Source organism: Chiloscyllium plagiosum, chromosome 9, assembly GCF_004010195.1.
Source record: "Chiloscyllium plagiosum isolate BGI_BamShark_2017 chromosome 9, ASM401019v2, whole genome shotgun sequence".
NCBI classification, from domain to species: domain Eukaryota; kingdom Metazoa; phylum Chordata; class Chondrichthyes; order Orectolobiformes; family Hemiscylliidae; genus Chiloscyllium; species Chiloscyllium plagiosum.
This window is the reverse complement of record NC_057718.1, coordinates 13,913,131-13,935,471: the sequence shown is the minus strand read 5'-3', so window position 1 is coordinate 13,935,471 and position 22,341 is coordinate 13,913,131. Positions and strand designations below refer to the sequence as shown.

The 22,341-nt window shown below is 42.4% G+C and overlaps 1 protein-coding gene across 1 annotated transcript in view; it reads left to right on the top strand.

Moving 5' to 3' along the window:
- The window catches only part of tspan33b (tetraspanin 33b), a 46,670-nt gene that overhangs the window by 12,936 nt on the left and 11,393 nt on the right, over positions 1-22,341 (top strand). The window contains exons 4-7 of the mRNA XM_043695418.1: positions 8,758-8,815; positions 11,054-11,181; positions 13,936-14,010; positions 19,200-19,295. Of these exons, the coding sequence (XP_043551353.1) occupies positions 8,758-8,815; positions 11,054-11,181; positions 13,936-14,010; positions 19,200-19,295 (357 nt within the window). The remainder of the gene's footprint in view (positions 1-8,757; positions 8,816-11,053; positions 11,182-13,935; positions 14,011-19,199; positions 19,296-22,341) is intronic.

The window sequence follows — 22,341 nt, the reverse complement described above, 5'->3', positions numbered from 1 at the left end:
GTTTGAAACTGCTGAGATCTATTTAAGGTGGGGAATCGAAGACCAATCAGGAGAGCATCAGAACAATCAAGTCAAGAGGTCAGTCTTCATCTCTTGACACTGAGCAAGACATACACTAAATCAGTAATGTATAACTACGTGACTATACTTTAACAGGAAAACTGCAATGCAGCACAAACATTTGTGATTGAGATTACATGTAATCTCCTGGCTGGCATTCCTTCAAAAGTGGAAAAGGGTAGAAGTACAAATATGCAGCAGTCCATTAGAATATGAAAGGAGAAGACAACTTGAGTTGTCTTCATTGAAATGGCAATCTTTTCTTATGCTGATATAAACTTCCTCCATAATTGCAGTGTTTTCTGTCTTTATTTCAAATTTCTCAATCTATCCATTTTCTTTCCTTTTATCTCACTTTACCTTCTCACTGCAAATTTATATTTCATAAGAAGCTAATGTAGTTCTCTAATTACTTGAAAGGATTTAGAAAAAAATTACAAGGGTTGGAGGATTTGAGCTTTGGGGAGAAGCTGAACAGGCTGGGGCTGTTTTCCCTGGAGTGTCAGAGGCTGAGGGGTGACCTTATAGAGGTGTACAAAATTATGAGGGGCATGGATAGGGTAAATAAGCAAAGTCTTTTCCCTGGGGTCAGGGAGTCCAGAACTAGAGGGCATAGGTTGGGGGTGAGAGGGGAAAGATATAAAAGAGACCTACGGGGCAACCTTTTCACACAGAGGGTGGTACGTGTATGGAATGAGCTGCCAGAGAAGTGGTGGAGGCTGGTACAACTGCAACATTTAACAGGCATTTGGATGGGTACATGAATAGGAAGGGTTTGTAGGGATATGGGCCTGGTGCTGGCAGATGGGACTAGATTGGGTTGGAATATCTGATCAGCATGGATGGGTTGGACCAAAGGATCTGTTTCAATGCTGTACATCTCTATGACTCTCTGACTGTATCCCAATCACAATTTGTCATAACTTGGTCACTGGGTCAAGAACCTGCAGATGCTTCCTTAATGGGTGGCACAGTGGATCAGTGGTTAGCACTGTTGCCTCACAGTACCAGGGACCTGGGTTCAATTCCAACCTTGGCCGATTGTCTGTATGGAGTTTGCACATTCTCCCCGTGTCGCAAGGGTTTCCTCCCACAATCCAAAGATGTGCAGGTTAGATGGATTGGCCATGCTAAATTGTCCATGGTGTTCAGGGATGTGTCGATTCGGTGTGTCATTCAGGAGAACATATAAAATAATGGGGTAGGAGAATGGGTCTGGTTGGGTTATCCTTTGCAGGGTTTGTGTGGACTTGTTGGACCGAAGGGCCTGTTTCCACACTATATTTATTCTGTGATTCTAATAGCCATGTGGACCGCAAACTTTCTCAAGGGCAATTAGAAATGGGCAACACACGCAGACCTGCCAACATCACATTCTAGCAATATATTCAAAAATATGAACCACTAAAAGGTGCAAATGCTACAAGGTTTTATCATTCACTCTGGATACTGCATCTTATTTAATATTACTCAAAACAGGATGAAATCTGGCTTGCTTTCAGAAAGAGCCATGAAGGCTATTCCTTCCCTTGGTACTGTAGGAGATTTTTTTCAATATTCTGGCCTTAGGAGACAATGGATGAAGTCACCCATCATTGCTGGTTTTGAATACTTGGCAACAACCTCTTTCAACAGGTGTGTTAGCTTTTATTGGTAGAGGGATTGAGTTTCGGAACCATGAGATCATGCTGCAGCTGTACAAAACTCTGGCGCAGCCTCATTTGGAGTATTGCGTACAGTTCTGGTCACTGCATTATAGAAAGGATGTGGAAGCATTGGAAAGGGTTCAGAGGAGATTTACCAGGATGTTGCCTGGTATGGAGGGAAGATCTTACGAGGAAAGGCTGAGGGACTTGAGGCTGTTTTTGTTACAGAGAAAAAGGTTGAGAGGTGAATTAATTGAGACATATAAGATAATCACAGAGTTAGATAGGTTGGACAGTGAGAGCCTTTTTCCTCGGATGACGATGGCTAGCACAAAGGGACATAGCTTTAAAATGAGGGGTGATAGATATTGGTCAGATGTCAGACATAGTTTCTTTACTCAGAGGGTAGCAGGGGCATGGAATGCACTGTCTGCAACAGTAATAGACTCGCCAACTTTAAGGGCATTTGAAATCGTCTTTGGATAGGCATATGGACGAGAATGGAATAATGTAGGTTAGATGGGCTTCAGATTGGTTCCACAGGTTGGCGCAACATCGATGGCCAAAGGGCACTGCACTGTAATGTTCTATGTTCTATCTTCTAACATAGGGTACACATAGATTTTGAGTAAAAGGTCATGACTCTGAGTAGATGCATAAGGGACAGCCAACAACTGCTGTCCAGTAACTTCTGCTGGAATATAACATGCTAACATGAAAATCAGGTGGCCACAGGGTTGGACTCTTGTGTGATGTCTCCGATTGAGAATAACTGGCTGATGATTTAAATACACAAGGACAGAGGGAGCAGAGATGCTGATGGAATTGGTTTCATTGGCACATGGGGGCCTTTGGGTGGGAAGGGGTACAGGAAGATTAGATTAGAGCCCAATGGTGGGGGAAGGTTGGAGACGTCGTTTACTAGAGATTGAAGAGAGATCGGGGAGAGGGAAGATCATAATTTCTTTGAGGAGGGAGGAATCTGATTGCAGGGAGTTGGTCAGGGACTCTGTAGGTTTGTGGAAAGATATTTACATCTCAATCCACAATCTTGGTTCAGCTTGTAGCTTGCAGCTTGCCCGAGATCTGAATTGTTCAGAGTTCAATTTCAAATGGTGAATGTATAATGAGGCATGCAGCTTTGTGATAATACCTGAAGTCCTGACAGCAACCCTCTCCCCCCTCCCCCACACAGTAGGTTGAATGCCTACTGACTTGACTATAAACCAGGACTGCAAGTAGGATCAGAATTCAACTGTTTAACACTTAACCAACCCGAACCTGTCTACTTATTGGGGTCCAAATCTTCCTCAAATGTCTAAATAGTCTGGATGCATGTTAGCAAAAATGCAGGAGAATGTGGGATACCATTTCCAAACTGAGTATTGCTCACAGCTGGACTACTGTTTTTCTCTGGTGCCATGTTCATTGGACTGTGAAAATATTTCATCTGAGTTAATCTCATTCTTTTTGTGCTTTGCATTTGAGCTAAGTGGCTAAGACTGAAGGGTGAATTTGCTAACACTGCCTTCACTGTGCTCAGTACTGTGTACGCATCAATTCATGCATCATTTATATAAACCATGAGGCACCATTAAAAACAACAAGCAGAGTTATGATGATGAGACTTACTGACATAGCATACTTTCAGATTGTTCAATTTGTCCCAATTCCCACAAGTAATTACATGTCAGAACATGTACAAATGTAGATGAAATTGGAGGGGTGGGGGCAGGGGTTACCGTAGAGTGGTGCACATTGTTTTGTAGCAAATTAACTTGCAATGCATTTTATAAAGCATAACACTTGTATTCTCTTGTCTTGAATCTTTATTCATTTTATGAGTAAAAGTATATCTTGAGGAAATGAATTATACAAATTAAATAGCATCGAGAAACCAAGCCCATTTCAGCCCAAAGAAGTCAGACAGGTCAAAGAGTTACATAACCAATAATTCATTGTTGCTTGCAATCATGCTGTAAGACTTTGCCAAGATCAGTTTTAGACTCAGATAACTATTCCCATTCCACGCACACTAAAATACATCCTCTTGCAGTTCCTGGTATTTCTATCTTTACAGTGTGTTAAATGTACCTATTTTGACCAGTTGCTTTGAAATGATTTTATGTAATAATCCATAATGATTGTAATTTTTGCATTATGCTACATTGTAAAAACACTTAATTTGGATGTTTTGAAGTCATGAAAGGCTGCTAGAGAAATGCAAGTCTGTTTTGTATTCAGTTTCTCATGAATGGTGGAAGTGAATGCAATTTTGTTATCTAAAAAATCATTTAGACAGGTGCATGGACGGGATAGATATGGAGGAATATGGACCAAATGCAGGCAAATGGGACTGGTATAATTGTGAAAACTGGTGGGCATAGGCAAGTTGGGCTGAAGGGCCTGTTTCCGTGCTGTAGATTTCTATGACTCTATTTCACTAGGCGCCATTTTACAATTTCATTGGAAGCGACTAAGGTGACTGTATTCTGCCTGACTATGCTGCTGTACTTACCTGTGTCTCCTACTGCTTATGAAGGCTCCTGGAGTCACTTCTAGAGTTTTGATCACAATGTATTCTGACCATGTGATGTCCAACCATGTATCATATTCACATGATATCTAATCACCCTACGTTGACAGTTTACCGTGGAAAGGTTGTGCTCCCTGTAGCTGAGCATCTTTGCTCACGGTTTTGTGCTAGTAACTGTTGTGCAACAACTTCCAACATCCAGGAGATTTTTTGTGAATAGGAGAAGAAGGAAAACTGAAGACCCGTCCAGGCCAGAGCTGTGAGAGACATTGGGCACATCAGGAGATCACGGAGAGAATGTCCAGGACTTAGCATTCAGAATCATGAAGGGTCTGGACAAATTGAGAGAAAATATTGGCACTCTTGAAAGAATTAAGAATGGGAGGACAAAGATTTTAAATAACTGACAAAAGAAGCCAAAGCATCCTGCAGCCAATAGTTACCTCCTGGAATGCACCGCCTTAGAGTGCAGAGAGAGTGTAGAGTGATAGCATATTTGAAAGGGAATTAGCTGTCATTTGAAAAGGAAGCATGTACCAGATTATGGGGCAAGGCCGGAGAGTGACTAAGTGAAATGTTCATACAGAGAGGGTGTGCAGATATGATGGACCAAATGGCCTCCTTCTGTACTGTAACAATCCTGTGATCCTGTAGCACATCAAGATTGGTTAGACAATTGTAAGCAGTCCTTGCAGAATGTCATGTCCAAAGGCTAGCAGTTGCCAACCTGGCCCCAGTGGGAGAATTTGAAGAATAGGGCCTGCTGTTTTTAATTTACAGTGATGTTCACATTGGATGAAAAAAAATTAATAAAAATAGAAGTGGGGATGGAGGGAATAAACTTGCTTTCAGTCTATAACTTGCTGCCTTGCTTCATTGACAAGTCTTTCAATGCTCAGCATTTACGATCAGAATGCACCGATAAGTGAGGCAATAGGGAAATGACCTCCTTCTGTGCTGTAATAATTCTGAGATTCCAGGAGGTAATTGTCAATATTTAAGAGGAGTGAACAGAAAATAGGTTGGAAAGTAAATGAGCATCATAATTCAATCAAGGTAATTGTGGATAAAGGTATGGGAGTCAAAGTCTCAGCATTTTCAGTACCTTGGCAAAGCAAATTTTTGGCATTAGGGAAACGGCAGAAACAATTCATGAGGCATTCAATAAGGTTCCCCACAGTAGGCTATTATACAAAATGCAGAGGAATGGGATTGTGGGAGACATAGCAGTTTGGATCAGTAATTGGCTTGCTGAAAGAAATCAGAGGGTTGCAGTTGATGGAACATGTTCATCTTGGTGTCCAGTTACTAGCGGCGTACCGCAAGGGTTGGTATTGGGTCCACTGCTGTTCGTCATTTTTATAAATGACCTGGATGAGGGCTTAGAAGGGTGGGTTAGTAAATTTGCGGACGACACTAAGGTAGGTGGAGTTGTGGATAGTGACGAAGGATGTAGTAGGTTGCAGAGACACATAGATAGGATGCAGAGCTGGGCTGAGAGGTGGCAAATGGAGTTTAATGTGGCCAAGTGTGAGGTGATACACTTTGGACGGAGTAATCGGAATGCAAAGTACTGGGCTAATGGTAAGATTCTTGGGAGTGCAGATGAGCAGAGAGATCTTGATGTCCATGTACACAAATCCCTGAAAGTTGCCACCCAGATTGACAGGGTTGTTAAGAAGGCATACAGTGTTTTGGCCTTTATTAATAGAGGGATTGAGTTCCGGAACCAGGAGGCTATTCTGCAGCTGTACAAAGCTCTGGTACGGCCACACTTGGAGTATTGTGTACAGTTCTGGTCACAGCATTATAAGAAGGATGTGGAGGCTTTGGAAAGGGTGCAGAGGAGATTTACTAGGATGTTGCCTGGTATGGAAGGAATGTCTTACGAGGAAAGGCTGAGGGCCTTGACGCTGTTCTTGTTAGAGAGAAGAAGGTTGAGAGGTGACTTAATAGAGACATACAAGATAATCAGAGGGTTGGATAGGGTGGACAGGGAGAGCCTTTTTCCAAGTATGGGGACAGCAAACACGAGGGGACATAACTTTAAAGTGAGGGGAGATAGGTATAAGACAGAGAGTAGTAAGGGTATGGAATGCTTTGCCTGAAACGGTAGTAGATTCGCCAAGTTTAAGTGCATCTAAGTCGTCATTGAACAGGCATTTGGACGTACATGGAATAGTGTAGGTGGGATGGGCTTCAGATTAGTATGACAGGGCGGCGCAACATCGAGGGCTGAAGGGCCTGTACTGCGCTGTAATGTTCTATGTTCTATGTTCTAATGGTTCCAAGAATGAGGAACTGCAGTTACACAGATGGATTGGGAAGTTTGCACTTTTCTCCTTGGAGAAGAGAATTTTGAGAGGAGATTTTATAGAGATATTCAAAGTCATGAGGGGGGCCTGGACAGAATCAATAAGGAGAAACAGTTCCCATTGGTGAAAGGATAGGGAGCAAGATTGAAGATGATTGGCAAACTGGTGACATGAAGGAATTTATTTTTCATGCGGCGAGAGCTTAGGATCTGGAATACCTGAGAGTGTGGTGGGGTAGGTTCATTCAAGAGGGAATTGGATAATTGTGATAACCCCTACAAGGCCCATTGGGAATTATCATTTAACCTCCCTATGGAGCTCCTTGAGTATGAGTTCCCTTGGGAACAGGCAATGGCTTGCCCAGCTGGAACTCATCACCTGAGCCCTCTAAGTCCCACCTGCTCTAGATGTGTGTAATAATATTGCTGAACAGAATTATTAGAAAAATAGGATAAAGCAGACCCACCTCTGATGGCTTGCATTACCCATAATGGGTTTTGCTTGTAAATACTTCATTGACTACATGGGTGTTTTTACTGGTGTTGGTTATTAGTTTTAAAAAAGCACAAAAAAGTTGAAATTTTGGTGATGGGAAGATTGCTCAGTTGTGCATAATAGCACTTCTGAGTAAAAAAAAAAGCAGACCCAGAGATTGATCTGCAGATCAGTCTGTCCAGGACTGGGACTAACCCATGTATGCCACAAATAGTACCTCTGTTTTAGTGTTCAACAATGAACAATGTTCCTTTCCAGTCGGGCTTCCTGAGTTATTACATTAGTGACAAGAATCAAGAAAGGTTTCAGCCAGCCCTGCCTTCCAAATAAAACCAATAAGACTGTGGTGGGGAAATATTGAAAGTGCTTCTGTTTGCAAAACTGGAATCATATGATGCAGGTATGGAAAAAAGGCCAGAGTGAGCCAAAAGAATGAAAGAATATTTTCAGGGATCGAAGGGGCTCATCTGACAAAAAGTCATTCTCTCGAACCCTTGTGGGGCCCCGACTTCCAACATGATAAAGAGCTTAATCTACCTGCAGCCAAAATCCTTTGATGAACTGATAGATATAGTAGCAGACCACTATGACCCTAATAAAGCTGTTATATTGCAGTATTATAGGTTTAACATGGCTAATGGACTTCCTGGGAACCAGTTACTGAATTCTTAATGAAACTGCAGAAATTGGTGGGTATGGGCCAGCACTCTGGGAAATGTTCAGGGATCACTTTGTTCGTGGAGTTAATAATATTCCAACCCAAAAAAAGTTACTAACTGAGCCATATCTGCACCTAAAGAAAGCTATAGAACTGGCCTTTCCTGTGAAAATGTGGAATCGGGAGTTTCAAGGGTCCGTATATAGTACCGTCCTCAGCCTTTGGTGCTCCCTACACCACAGATCCATGTCCCCAGCGGCTACTACTCGTGGCTCCAATTAGTTGCTAAGGGAGGGCAATTGGAGTTGGGATGTTCCTTCACAATACAGTGAGGAGCAAGAACATAATGGATTGAATCTTCTCTGTCCCATGGGCAGACCTGAAATTGGGACTGACAGGGACATTTTGAAAGGAGGGAGTCAAATTGCTTACATGATGCCTGAAAAGATAGGAGGAATGGGGAATGCAAATAACAACTTTCAGAAAGAAATTGCATTAGTACTTGAAGGGGAAAAAATTTCAGGGCAAATGGGGACAAGGTAGAGGAGTGGGACTAATTGGATCGCTCTTTCAATGAGGGTCAAATGACCTATCTCCGTGCTATTGATTACACAGGGCAATCAGTGTCTGTAGCTGTGACATAATAAGCCGTGGTTTGTCCAAGAGGTATCTCCCTTCATCTGTGAGTCATACAGAACAGTGCAAAAGCTGGAAGGATTGGGGATCACATATAGAAACATTCACTTCGTGGTATGTGCTTCAGGCTATAAACGTTCAGTTTTGGCAGAGAGGTACAAGTGCTGTATGACTCTCAATTTGCAGCAATTTTTTGTGTTGCATGGCATAATGTTTATATATCTTCATTTTAAGGTATTAATCACTTAGTACAATGCAACCATTTGCTATCTTGCTCTTTGCTGTTAGAATTTAAATGCTGCAAAAGGCTTACTGTTTTAAAAACTATGATTTTGACTATAAGAGTAGAGGTCATTAATACGTTAAGTTTTGCTGTTTATATGAATCGTTTTGTTTTTTTTTGTCTTGCAGATCATCTCACTGGTGATTGTTGCCATTGGAGTATATGCAAAGATCCAAAAAGCCACAGGTGGATGAGGAACTTTCTATTCTCTGTGTGATAGGGACATGCACAATAGATTTAGAATTGTTCAAAGTGCTGCTTGTGCAACTGCCAATTTCCAAGGATGTATGCATTTCAATAACTCCTGCTTCCTACACATTTACCAGCAATACCCAGATATAGTAATTCTGTCTACACTCTATATGTATACAAAGCATCCTATCAATGAAAGGTCAGATGTAGCAGCTTTGCATTTGGTTGAGTGTATACTGCTTAGGTAAGATTGAGTTATAACAGTTCCATACTCGCTAAATACAAGGAGACGATATTCCCCACTATCATCTATATCAGTTCTGTTATATGCAGCTTCCTGACTTGGTAAATTCACATCTCCATGAATTTCAAAGATCCACATGTCACAGATACTGTAAATGTATTAAGAAGCACTTCCAACCCACTAAGGGCGAAGAAACAGATAACAAATTTTTATTTTTATTTTTATATTAAATGGGAAGGGGTGTAAGACCTGAAATTAGATTACATCCATGAAGCACTCCTCCAGTCCCAAAGCCCACCATCCAACTAGTTCTAGAACAATTTTGGGATTTTTGATTACCCTACTAATCAAGCGTGAGACTAGTGGAACATTTGTGCAAAATGGGGACGGTTACTCAACTGTTCACAAACATGTACAGCATATGAAATAAAACAATTTAGAAGCACAAATTCTACTGAAAGATGTAATAGCCATTCCAGAGACTGACTATAACCTGAGCATGATTGTGTTACGCCCTAGTTAGAGGAGATGAACCAATTCCTGTCCTTGTGTCACTCCTTCACAGGTCACCACAATGATTGAATTTATAAAGTGAGCTGATATTATACATGTAACAAAGTGTATACAGATCGGTATCAGAAACAACTCAACCATGCACCTTAAGTAACAAAGAACTATTTTATTGCAAAACAAAACATTTCAAGCAAATATATAAAGATTATGAACAAAATATTTTAACTGTGCAAATAGATACACTAGAATGGCACTGGACTAACAGTGCAGAGGCCAGGGGACATGCTGTGGAATCTGGAATTCAGAACTAGCCTTGGGAAAGGTGACCATGAGAACTGTCATCAATTGTCAGAAGAATTCACCTAGTTCACTATTGTCCTTTAGCGAAGGGAAATCTGCCTCTGTATCCAGTCTGGGAAAAAAAAGTCAGCAGAGTATTATCTTAAAATACTTTGGCCAAGTAGGAGTTATCTACAGGAAAATAATTATTTACAGATTGTCCAAATAGTGGACTGTACCTGAAGTCATTTTGCACACAACCTGTTGGCACTGGGGTCTTTTTGGATCTGGTATAGTGGCAGAGTTCACCTTTCTGGAGACAGTGGTATAGATTTTGAATTCTTGTTTAAGAATACTCTTGTGTTAATGAAGCCGTTCTTTGTTGATGAGATAGGTTCAGAAAAAGGGCAAAGGCTGTTGTTCTGAATATCAAGATCAAATCCAGTAGCTTTATTTTACCTGCAAACTGGGGTCACGTGACCTCTTTCTGAAAGTATTGTAGTCGCCGTGACTCCAGTAAAGCAACTTGTGTTCTCTACAAATACAACATTTTCCCTACTACAGCCAGTCTCCTTTCTTTCAAAATGTCCACGACATAGACATATTACCAATCAATGTCATTCTTAAGTAATATTTCAGATAGTACACCTTGATAACATTTGTGAGTTAAAAATCCTTAGAAAAGTCAGAGGCGTGGGACAGTGCTGATAAACGATGCCATTACAGTGAGAGACAGAGGTATTCCAGTCAATGTGATTGGGTAGGGGCTCTGGTGAGATTTGTTAGTGGACCAACTTGGGATGAAGGGGTATTATTATATTATTACAGAGTCAGTAAAACATTGAGAAAAATAAACTGTGGTTATAATGGAAATTCTCAAATTTAAAATAATGTAATCTTCAAATGTGGGCATTGACAGCTTGACTGATACATATTGTCCATCCCAGTGCGACCTGATACAATGGTATTTTCTTCAAAAGTAAGTCACTTTAGAGGGCCTTTAGAAGTCATCTAGAGTGATATGTAGGCCAGATGTGTTAATGAAAGCAGGTTTCCTTCCTAACTGGTTTGATTTGTATTGAAGTCAATGGAAGTACTGTGGTAAAGGAGAGCAATATGAAATGAACTGTCAACTTATCATCATGCATTTTGAACCTTTGGACAAAGTCAGGATTTACTCTGATTTTCTCACACAGATGCTGTACGGGATACTTTTGTTATTGACCCTGCGATAATTATGATTGTGGTTGGAGCTATTATGTTTTTAATCACCTTCTGTGGCTGCATTGGAGCTCTGAGAGAAAACATTGTGCTGCTGCAAGTGGTGAGTTTCGTTCAGCACAACTGTATCCATCAACATCCATCCTACAAACATTTCAAAAAACAGTGACCACACATCCTTCCTGGTCATGGTTATTTGCACTCGTTTACAGATATATTTATGCCTTTGCATTATTTTAGATGTTCACCCTGTCTGAGCACCTCACCATAGAGTCACACTGCACGTAAACAGACCCTTTGGCCCAACTCGTCCATGCCAACCAGTTTTCCTAAACTGAAGTAATCCCATTTGCCTGCATTTGGCCCATTCCCTTGAACTTTTCCTATCCATGTACCTGTCCAAATATCTTTTAAATGTTGTAATTGTAATCACCTCTACCACTTCCTCTGGCAGCTCGTTCCATATACACACACCACCATCTGTGTGAAAAAGTTGCCCCTCAGGTCCATTTTAAATCTTTTCCCTTTCACTATGCCCTTTAGTTTTGGACTGCCCTACCCTGGGAAAAAGACCTTGGCTATTTACCCTGTCCATGCCCCTCATGATATTATAAACCCTTAGTTTCCTATGCTCCAGTGAAAAAGATCCCAGTCTATTCAGACTCTTCCTATAGCTCAAACCCTCTAATCGCAGTAACATCCTTGGTAATCTTGTTTGCACCCTTTTCAGTTTAATATCTTCCTTCCCATAGCAGGGTGACCAGAATTGTACACAGTATTCTAAATGTCTTGAAGTACCTTATCAATGTCTTGTAGAGCCATAACATTATGTCCCAAATCATGTACTCAGTGCTCTGATTGATGAAGGTAAGTGTGCCAAATACCTTCTTTACCACCTTGTCCACGTGTGACACCACTTTCAAAAACTATGTACCTATATGCCTACATCTCTCTGTTTCACAACACCACCCAGGGCCCTACCATTAACAGTACAAGTCCTGCCCTGGTCGATTCTACCAAAATGCAACACCTCACATTTATCTAAATTAAACTCCATCTGCCATTCTTCAGCCCACTGGCCCAGTTGATCAAGATCCCATTGTACGCTTAGATAACCTTCTTCACTGTCCACTATACCACCAATATTGGTGAATTCCACAAACTTACTAACCATGCTTCCTACCTTCTCATCCAAATTGTTTGTATAATGACGAACATTCTTGGACCCAGCACCGATCCTTGTGGCACACTGCTGGTCACAGGCCTCCAGTCTGAACAACAACCCTCTACCACCACCACCCTCTTCTCCTATTGTCAAGCCAATTTAGTATTCAATTGGCTGGCTCTCCTTGGATCCCGTGTGATTTAACCTTACTAACCAGTCTACCATGCAGAACTTTGTTGAAAGCTTTGGTAAAGTCCATGTAGACATCTACTGCTCTGCTTTCAGCTATCTTCTTGATCACCTCTTCAAAAAACTAAATCAAGTTTATTCCACTGTGATTACAGACTGGTCTAGTGTGCAACTACACAGATAAACACACTACCTGCTAAGTTTGCAGAACACTCCTTGATGCCCTTTTTACTTTTGTTTTTTTTGTACCATTCACTATATTTTCCTTCTGAAGGATTTAACTCGGGCAAAGATGCGAGCCAACAGGTTGCAAGCACTCTTCAGAACCTCACGGTTCTGTCTGATGGGAGAATTTGGAGTATATCATTGACAAAGTATTTGCATGTGGGGCAAATATGGCAGAGTTCAATCCTCTGTGCACAAATGTATCATCAACAGGAATCCCTAGATTGGAACTCTGGTTGATAGCTGTTATTCTTGGTATTTTATAGGAGTCAGCTTGCACCAATTCATTGTATGCTCGCACTTGTATATCAGTGAGTTGCTGGTTCAATCCTAACCTGGGCTTTATATTCACATCCCAGGCTAGCATTTTAGTGCAGTACCAAGGCATCGTGGCCTTATTCACCCAACATAGCAGCTTTCTTCTCTAAACTGCTGTCTTTCTTCTCTAAACTGCTGTTTTTCAGATGAGGCATCAAAGTGACCTTTTGGGTGGATATAAATGATTCCAACCTTACCAGCCCTCTGTGGTAAAGAATCCCACAGATTCACTACCCTCAGAGAGAAAAGAAATTCCTTCTCACCTCTGCCTTAAATGAGCGATCTCTTATTCTCAGACACTCTGGTTTCAGAATCTTCCACAAAGGGAAACAACCTCTCAGTATCTAGTCTATCAAGTCCCCTAAGAATCTTACATGTTACAATAAGGTCTCCACTCATTCTTCTTAACTCCAATGAGTACAAGCCCAACCTTTCCTCATTAAAAACCCCTCTGTTCCCAGAATAAACCAAGTGAACCTTGTATGGAATGTTTCCAATACCAGTATATCTTTCCTTAGATAAGGGGACCAAAACTGTGCATGGTGTTTGACTTGTGGTCTGACTAATGCCTTGCATTGTTTTAGCAAAACCTCCTGTTTTTATTCTCCATACCCTTTGAAATTAAAAGCCTACATTCCATTATCCCCCAACCAGCAGAAAGGGAAGATTTCAAGATCAATGTTTCAATACACGATAGAGGATTTTTTTTTTCTGAATAACACTAACATGTGCCCCATAATGAGTGACAATTTAAAATCCCGCAGTTGTCTAATTCATTGCAGATAACATAACTTTCAAAGCCAGCTCTATAATTCTCCACAAGGCCTCTCAGTAGCTGTTAAACTGCGGGTGTATGAGGACACCTAAGAGATTAATAAGTCACCTGCCTTAACAATAGTCAATGCTGCTCTCATTGTTCTATTACAAACATGGCTTTGTTTTGGCTTATTTTCTTCACAGTTTTCGGTGAGCTTGACCATCCTATTCTTGGTACAGTTGGCGGTTGGAGTCCTGGGATTTGTCTACTCAGACAAGGTACATCCAGAGGGTACAAGAAAATAGTGTGTCCATCCCAAATCCAGGGGTGGACTGACTTATATGGGCAGTCAAAGGTTTTCTGAGTGCCTTTGAGTTCCATAGCACTGTATTCCATGCCTCACGTTCTCTGTGTAAAATCTCATGCTCAATCTTTATTCTGCCTCAGCTCTCATCTGATAAAGAGGTCTTATAGTTTTGTTTCATCATACTAAGCTTTTGACCAAAATTGTGTCTTTCCTGATTCTTTTACAATCTATAATTGACAGAAGATTGAAAAGTCAGGCATTCTTTAGAAAAGAGAAGGCTGAGGTGGGTTTTAAAATGTTATCAAGGGTAAATGTGCAGACGATGTTTCCACTTGAGGGTGAGTCCACAACTAGGGGTGGTCATTGATAAGTGAGATGGCAAATTCTGGAGAAATGTCTTTGCCCAGAAAGTGGTTAGAATGTGGACCCATTACCACAGTGAGTGGCTAGAGAGAATAATATAGATGCATTTACTGGGAAACTGAAGAAGCGAGAAGAAGATAATGTTAGATGAAATAGTGATTGAAAGCATAAAGAGGGAGCATAAGCACCAGTATAGATCTCTTGGGGAATCGACCCGTTCCTGTTTTGCAAGTTCTAAGTATTTCAGTTCTATATGATGAGTCATCTTGTGATCAGACCAAACAACAACTAAGGAAAACATTGACCTTATATAGAATGAGTACTGATGCAGTGCTGCATGTGGGGCTATCACAGCAGAAGTCAGTCCTCGGCACATAAATATACTTTCAGCAGGAATCCCTGGATGGGTGCACGGCTGAAAGCTGCTAACCTTGGTGTTTTATACCAGGTATCAACTGGTACCAGTTCACTGCATGCTCTCACGTGTAAGCCAGTGAGTTGAAGGTTCAGTCCTATTCTGGGCTTTATCTACGCACTCTAGGATGGCAATTCAGTGAAGTACTGAGGTATGGCAGCCTCAACCACCTGAAACAGCTGCTTGGACCTAGCAAAGAAACTTAGAAAATAGGAGGGCCGGGAAGCCATTCGGCCCTTCAAGCCTACTGTACCCATTCAATATAATCATGGCCGATCATTCAGTTCAGTCCCCTGTTCCCACTTTCTCCCCATATCGTTTGGTCCCTTTAGCCCTAAGAACTATATCAACTCCTTCTTGAAAACATTCAATGTTTTGACATCAACTGCATTCTGTGGTAGCAAATTCCACTGGCTCCCCATTCTCTGGGTGAAGAAATTTCTCCTCGTCCCAGTCCTAAATGACCAACCCTGTATCCCTAAACTGTAACCCCTGGTTCTGGGCTCTCTGGTCATCAGGAACATATTTCCTGCATTTACCCTGCCTAGTCCGGATGCATTTTTACAGATTTCTATGAGAATCCCCCATTCATTCTTCTAACCTTCAGTGAACCTAATCAATCTGGTCTCTCTTCATCCTTCGTCATGCCAGCCCAGGAATTAGTCTGGTAAACCTGATTTGGAAATATTTTATTTTTTTCTCTAACTCAGCACACTGCAAACAAACCTCAGAGTTGGAGGAACCAAAATACATTTCTGGACTTGAGCACTTATTCTAAGATGACACATCTACGCAGCACTGAGGCAGTGCTACATTGCTGGATATGCCATGTTTTGGATGAGACATTAAACCATACATTGAGATCCAAAAACTTAATTCAAAGAACAAGAGGAGTCTCCTGACATCCCTCAGGAGGAATATAATGATACAAACTAATTTAATGGCTGGAGGGAAGGGAGGAGGAAGATTACATCTAATGTATTGGTCTTCCCTTGTAACTCTCCTGCTCTTCAAAACAGAATCATGGCATAACTTTCTCTTTAATTTTCTTACTGGCCACAGAGGTTTCCAAGGCCTGTGCACATCAGTGGTTTTGGGATCTGGAATTCTATGCTCAATTGGGGTGTCAATGTGCGTTCACCGTACATGGAATATCAGAGGGCCTCTGTATAGGCAGAGCCAAGCAGCTTGGAGAACGTTGCTGAGGGCGATAGGCAAAAACTCATAGTCATAGTTGAAATAACTCCACAGAGGCTGGTATCTCAGCAAGTCACCCTTTATTTACACAAGCACAGGACTTGACACTGGTCCAGCTTCCTCAGAGTGAACAGAACTCTGACACTCCTGTTTATTTTTTTTTTATTTTTTTATTTTTTTGTCTTATTTAACCCCCACACTACCACCTAAGTGCGGTAGTTCTCCTGTTTATATTTTTTTTTCTTCTTTTTTTTTTCTTTTACCCCCCACATTACCACCTAAGTGCGGTCGTGCTTATTTTATCCCCAGCACCCATGGTGTGTGTGTGCAGGTGTGAGACACAGTGGAAGACACAAAGTGCACGAATCTTTATTCAATTTCCACCACCAGGAAGATAGGAAAACACCCGGGTGGCCAGTGACAAACACTGCCCTTCAGGCTGACACTCCTGTTTATATCTGTCAGCCAGGGCTTCCTGATTGGACCAGATTAACAGCCCCAATCAAGGAACTCATATTCTTTGGGGTCCACCTGGCTGCCCTTGTTACAATCACTGCAGTAGTAATAGTGGCTTACAGCACAGGAAAAGGTCCTTCAGCCCATCGAGTCCGTGCCAGGCAAAAACAAAAACCTAACTATTCTAATACTATTTTCCAGCACTTGGCCAAAACCTTGTATGCCTTGGTGTCACAGATTACACCGATAAATGTATTAAACGTTGCAAGCAATTTAGTCTCAACTAAAAGATAACACTTAGAACATAGAAAAGTACAGCACAGCACAGGCCCTTCAGCCCACGATGTTGTGCCAAGAGATGAAGGGTGGTCACCATGCCTCAGGTGATGGGAAAGGTTGAGAAGGAGAGTCCTTCTTATTGACCTTTGGTTGGAGGATTTGAGCTATAGGGAGAGGTTGAATAGGTTGGGGCTGTTTTCCCTGGAGCATCGAAGGCTGAGGGATGACCTTATAGAGATTTATAAAATCACGAGAGGCATGGATAGGATAAATAGACAAAGTCTTCTCCCGGGGGTGGGAGTCCAGAACTGGGGGGAATAGGTTTAGGGTGAGAGGGGAAATATATAAAAGAGACCTAATGAGCAACTTTTTCCACACAGAGGGTGATCCGTGCATGGAATGAGTTTCCAGAGGATGTGGTGGAGCCTAGTACAATTGCAATATTTAAAAGGCATTTGGATGGGTATATGAATAGGAAGGGTTTGGAGGGATATGGGCCAGGTGCTGGCAGGTGGGACTTGATTGGGTTGGGATATCTGGTCAGCATGGACAAGTTGGGCCGAAGGGTCTGTTTCTGTGCTGTACATCTCTATGGTGCAGGAATTGAACCTGTGCTGTTGGAGTGACTTGCATTGCATATCAACCATCCACCCATCTGAGCTAAACTGACCACTGACACTTCTGACAGTGTAGTATTCTCAAGAGCATTACACTGACAATGTCAGGTAAGTTATGTGGTTTAGTTTCTGGTACGGGCCTTGAATCCATGACATTCTGTCTCAGAGCTGAGAATCCCCCCCGCCCCCTCTGTTGAATCAGCTGATGTTGTGCACTGAGTTGAAGCTGCAGAAGTCCCAGTCAGCTGGAGCAGCTGAAGAAGCTGCAGCAGAAATAAAATTAGATTAGATTCCCTACAATGTGGAAACAGGCCCTTCGGCCCAACAAGTCCACACCAACCCTCTGAAGAGTAACCCATCCAGACCCATTTCCCTCTGACTAATGCACCTAACAGTATGGGTAATTTAGCACGGCCAATTCACCTGACCCGCACATCTTTGGACTGTGGGAGGAAACCCACGCAGACACGGGCAGAATGTGCAAACTCCACACAGCCAGTTGCCCGAGGTTGGAATCAAATCTGGGACCCTGGTGCTGTGAGCCATCATGCCGCCCTTAGTTAAAAATCACACAACACCAGGTTATAGTCCAACAGATTTACTTGGAAGCACTAGCTTTCGGAGGGCTGCTCCTTCACTTGGTTGTGGACTATAAAATCATAAGACACAGAATTTATAGCAAACGTTTGCAGTGTGATGCAACTGAAATAATATATTGAAAAATACTTGGAATGTTTGTTAATCTGTCATCTTTTAGAATGACCATGTTGCTTTGAGTTCTTTCGCGTGTAAACCCCAGAACATTTTTTTAAAAGTTGCATTCTCAAGTGAAATTTAACAATCACAGCCATGTCAGCTCAGATAATGCATTGAAAGTGTGAGGTTAAAGTCTGTCTGTCTGTGCCCCAATGATCAGACTGATTCTGTTTCTAAAAAAGAAATTTTCAGAATCTTACATGGATTCATGCAGTTTTTGAGCAAAATAAAATGTAATTCTGCAAGTACAAATTCACTCCACAAACTTCATTCACTTATGTGTGTGTGTGTGCGTGTGTGGGGAGGGTGTGATGTGAGTGTGTGAGAATGTGTGTGTGTATGTGCGTGTGTTTGTGTAAGAGAGAGAGAGAAGGAGTGTGTAGTGCAGTGGGGTCAACTGTAGTGTGTCATGGACCCAAAGTCCCAATTGAGGCCATCCCCCACGGGTACTGAACTTGGCTATCAGCCTCTGCTCGGCCACTTTGCATTGTTGCCTGTCCCGAAGTCTGCCTTGGAAGATGGCCACCTGAAGGTCCAAGGCCAAATGTCCCAGACCTCTGAAGTGTTCTCTGACTGGGAGGGAATACTCCTGTCTGATGATTGTTGAGTGGTGTCCATTCTTTCATTGCTGTAGTCTCTGCTCGGTCTTGCCAATGTACCATGCCTCAGGGCATCCTTGCCTCCAGCATATGAGATAGACAACATTGGCCAAGTCACATGAGTACCTGCCGTATAAATGGTGGGAGGCATCCCCATGTGTAATGGTGGTATCCATGTCGACACTCTAACACGTCTTGCCGTGGTTGCCATGACAGGGTTGTGCGGTGTTGTCCTGAAAGCTGGGCAGTTTGCTATGAACAATGATTTGTTTGAGGTTTGGCGGTTGTTTAAAGGCCAGAAGTGGTGGCATGGGTAAGGTCTTGGCAAGGTGCTCATCCTCATCACAGCAGAAATAATTGGAATTGCTGCTTTTTAGAATCAAAGGCACATCGACATAAACCTGCACCAACTTTGAATGCACTGTTTCATTGTACTTTCTTTCATCAATCTGATCTTGACCTTGTACCCTCCTTGTAGGCTGAAGACACAGTGAGTAAATTTATCAAGAAAGCCATTGTCCATTACAGGGATGACATTGACCTGCAGAATCTGATAGACTACATCCAGAGAGAGGTAATAGCTCCAACTACACTCACTGAGATAACAGTATTGATCTTCTATACATTTCTGTTTGTGTGGTGTCTTATTTCGACCTTAATTGATTCACTGGGAGTGATTTCTACTTGCTGCTTCCCTGTTTCTCACATGAAAAGCGGTTGAAAACAGCTTACGTCACAGTCATAGATTGTAAACTTCAAAAAATGCCAGGCTGTATGAATATTTAGAAACAAGGAACAAAAGGATCTACCCTTAAAACTTGAATGGTTCCTATCTCTGGCTTTGCTGATCCAGTCATTCTTCTGTGCTTGGTTTTGTTCTCCCTTGTCATTTACAATGTGAGCACTATAGAACCCATCATAGCTTCACAACCAACCCATATGATGGCACAACCTTAATAAGCTGTCTTTCTTCTCCAAAATGATATTGATTTCCCCAGTAAGGTGGTTTTTACCCCCATTTTCACAGTTTCTCTGTGTCGGCCACCAGGAGTATCTTTGAGTGACTGGCTCCTGTCTAGCTCTTGAGCAGGTTACAGTGGCTGTAGCATCTTTGAATCTAGTTTCACTATCTCTGACCCTCCCCCTCCCCGTCTCTGACCCTCCCCCTCCACGTCTCTGACCCTCCCCCTCCACGTCTCTGACCCTCCCCCTCCACGTCTCTGACCCTCCACCTCCCCGTCTCTGGCCTTCCTTCTCCTCATCTTTGGCCATCTTTCTTGTTATCTTCAAATTTCCTTTGCCCCATCTCCATCCCTCCTTCCACAGTCACCTTACCTGACATGGCCTGCATGTGACTCTAGCTTCATAGTAATGTTTGTGACTTGAATCTACCTCTCAAATGGCTCAACAGGCCACTCAGTTCAAAGTGAAGTAGGGATGGGCAACAAATGCCAGAAAGACCTCAACCCATGAAAGAATAGAAATATGTCCTAATCACCTCAATCCTAGTTGGAAATAGTGACTCTGTCATGTGCATTCCATTGTGCATGTCATAGAGTCATAGAGATGTACAGCATGGAAACAGACCCTTTGGTCCAACCCATCCATGCCAACCAGCTATCCCAACCCAATCTAGTCCCACCTGCCAGCACCTGGCCCATATCCCTCCAAACCCTTCCTATTCGTATACCCATCCAAATGCCTCTTAAATGTTGCAATTGTACCAGCCTCCACCACTTCCTCTGGCAGCTCATTCCATGCACGTACCACCCGCTGTGTGAAAAAGTTGCCCCGTAGGTCTCTTTTATATCTTTCCCCTCTCACCCTAAACTTATGCTGTCTAGTTCTGCACTCTCGAACCCCAGAGAAAAGACTTTGTTTATTTATCCTATCTATGCCCCTCATAATTTTGTAAACCTCTATAAAGTCATCCCTCAACCTCTGACACTCCAGGGAAAACAACCTTTTCAAGTTTCAGAACACTTTTCCAATAGGAAGGAGACCAGAATTGCACGCGATATTCTAACAGTGGCCTAACCAATGTCCTGTACAGCCGCAACATGACCTCCCAACTCCTGTACTCAATACTCTGACCAACAAATGAAAGCATACCAAACGCCTTCTTCACTATCCTATCTACCTGCGACTCCAATTTCAAGGAGCTATGAACCTGCACTCAAAGGTCTCTCTGTTCAGCAATACTCTCCAGGACCTTACCATTAAGTGTATAAAGTCCTGCTAAGATTTGCTTTCCCAAAATGCAGCACCTCACATTTATCTGAATTAAACTCCATCTGCCACTTCTCAGCCCATTGGCCCATCTGGTCAAGATCCCGTTGTAATATGAGGTAACCCTCTTCGCTGTCCACTACCCCTCCAAATTTGGTGTCATCTGCAAACTTACTAACTGAACCTCTCATGCTCGCATCCAAATCATTTATGTAAATGACAAAAAGTAGAGGGCCTATCACCAATCCTTGTGGCACTCCACTGGTCACAGGCCTCCAGTCTGAAAAACAAACCTCCACCACCACCCTCTGTCTTCTACCTTTGAGCCAGTTCTGTATCCAAATGGCTAGTTCTCCCTGTATTCCGTGAGATCTAACCTTGCTAATCAGTCTCCCATTGGGAACCTTGACGAACACCTTACTGAAGTCCATATAGATCACATCTACCGCTCTGTCCTCATCAATCCTCTTTGTTACTTCCTCAAAATAACATAATCAAGTTTGTGAGACATGACTTCCCACACACGTGTATGGAATGAGCTGCCAGAGGATGTGGTGGAGGCTGGTACAATTGCAACATTTAAGAGGCATTTGGATGGGTATATGAATAGGAAGGGTTTGAAGGGATATGGGTGCTGGCAGGTGGGACTAGATTGGGTTGGGATATCTGGTCGGCATGGACAGGTTGGACCAAAGGGTCTGTTTCCATGCTGTACATCTCTATGACAAAGCCATGTTGACCATCCCTAATCAGTCCTTGCCTTTCCAAGTACATGCACATCCTGTCCCTTAGGACTCCCTCCAACAGCTTGCCCACCACCGACGTCAGGCTCGCTGGTCTATAGTTCCCTGGTTTGTCTTTACCGCCTTCTTAAACAGTGGCACCATGTTAGCCAACCTCCAGTCTTCCGGCACCTGTGACTATCGATGATACAAATATCTCAGCAAGAGCCCCTGCAATCACTTCTCTAGCTTCCCACAGAGTTCTAGGGTACACCTGATCAGGTCCTGGGGATTTATCCACCTTTACCTGTTTCAATACATCCAGCACTTCCTCCTCTGTAATATGGACATTTTGCAAGATGTCACCATCTATTTTCCTACAGTCTATGTCTTCCATATCCTTTTCCACAGTGAATACTGATGCAAAATACTCATTTAGTATCTCCCCCATTTTCTGCAGCTCCACACAATATCCTGATCTTTGAAGGGCCCTATTCTCTCCCTAGCTACCCTTTTGTCCTTAATGTATTTGTAAAAACCCTTTGGACTTTCCTTAATTCTATTTGCCAAAGCTATCTCATGTCCCCTTTTTGCCCTCCTGATTTCCCTCTTAAGTATACTCCTACTTCCTTTATACTCTTCTAAGAATTCACTCGATCTATCCTTACA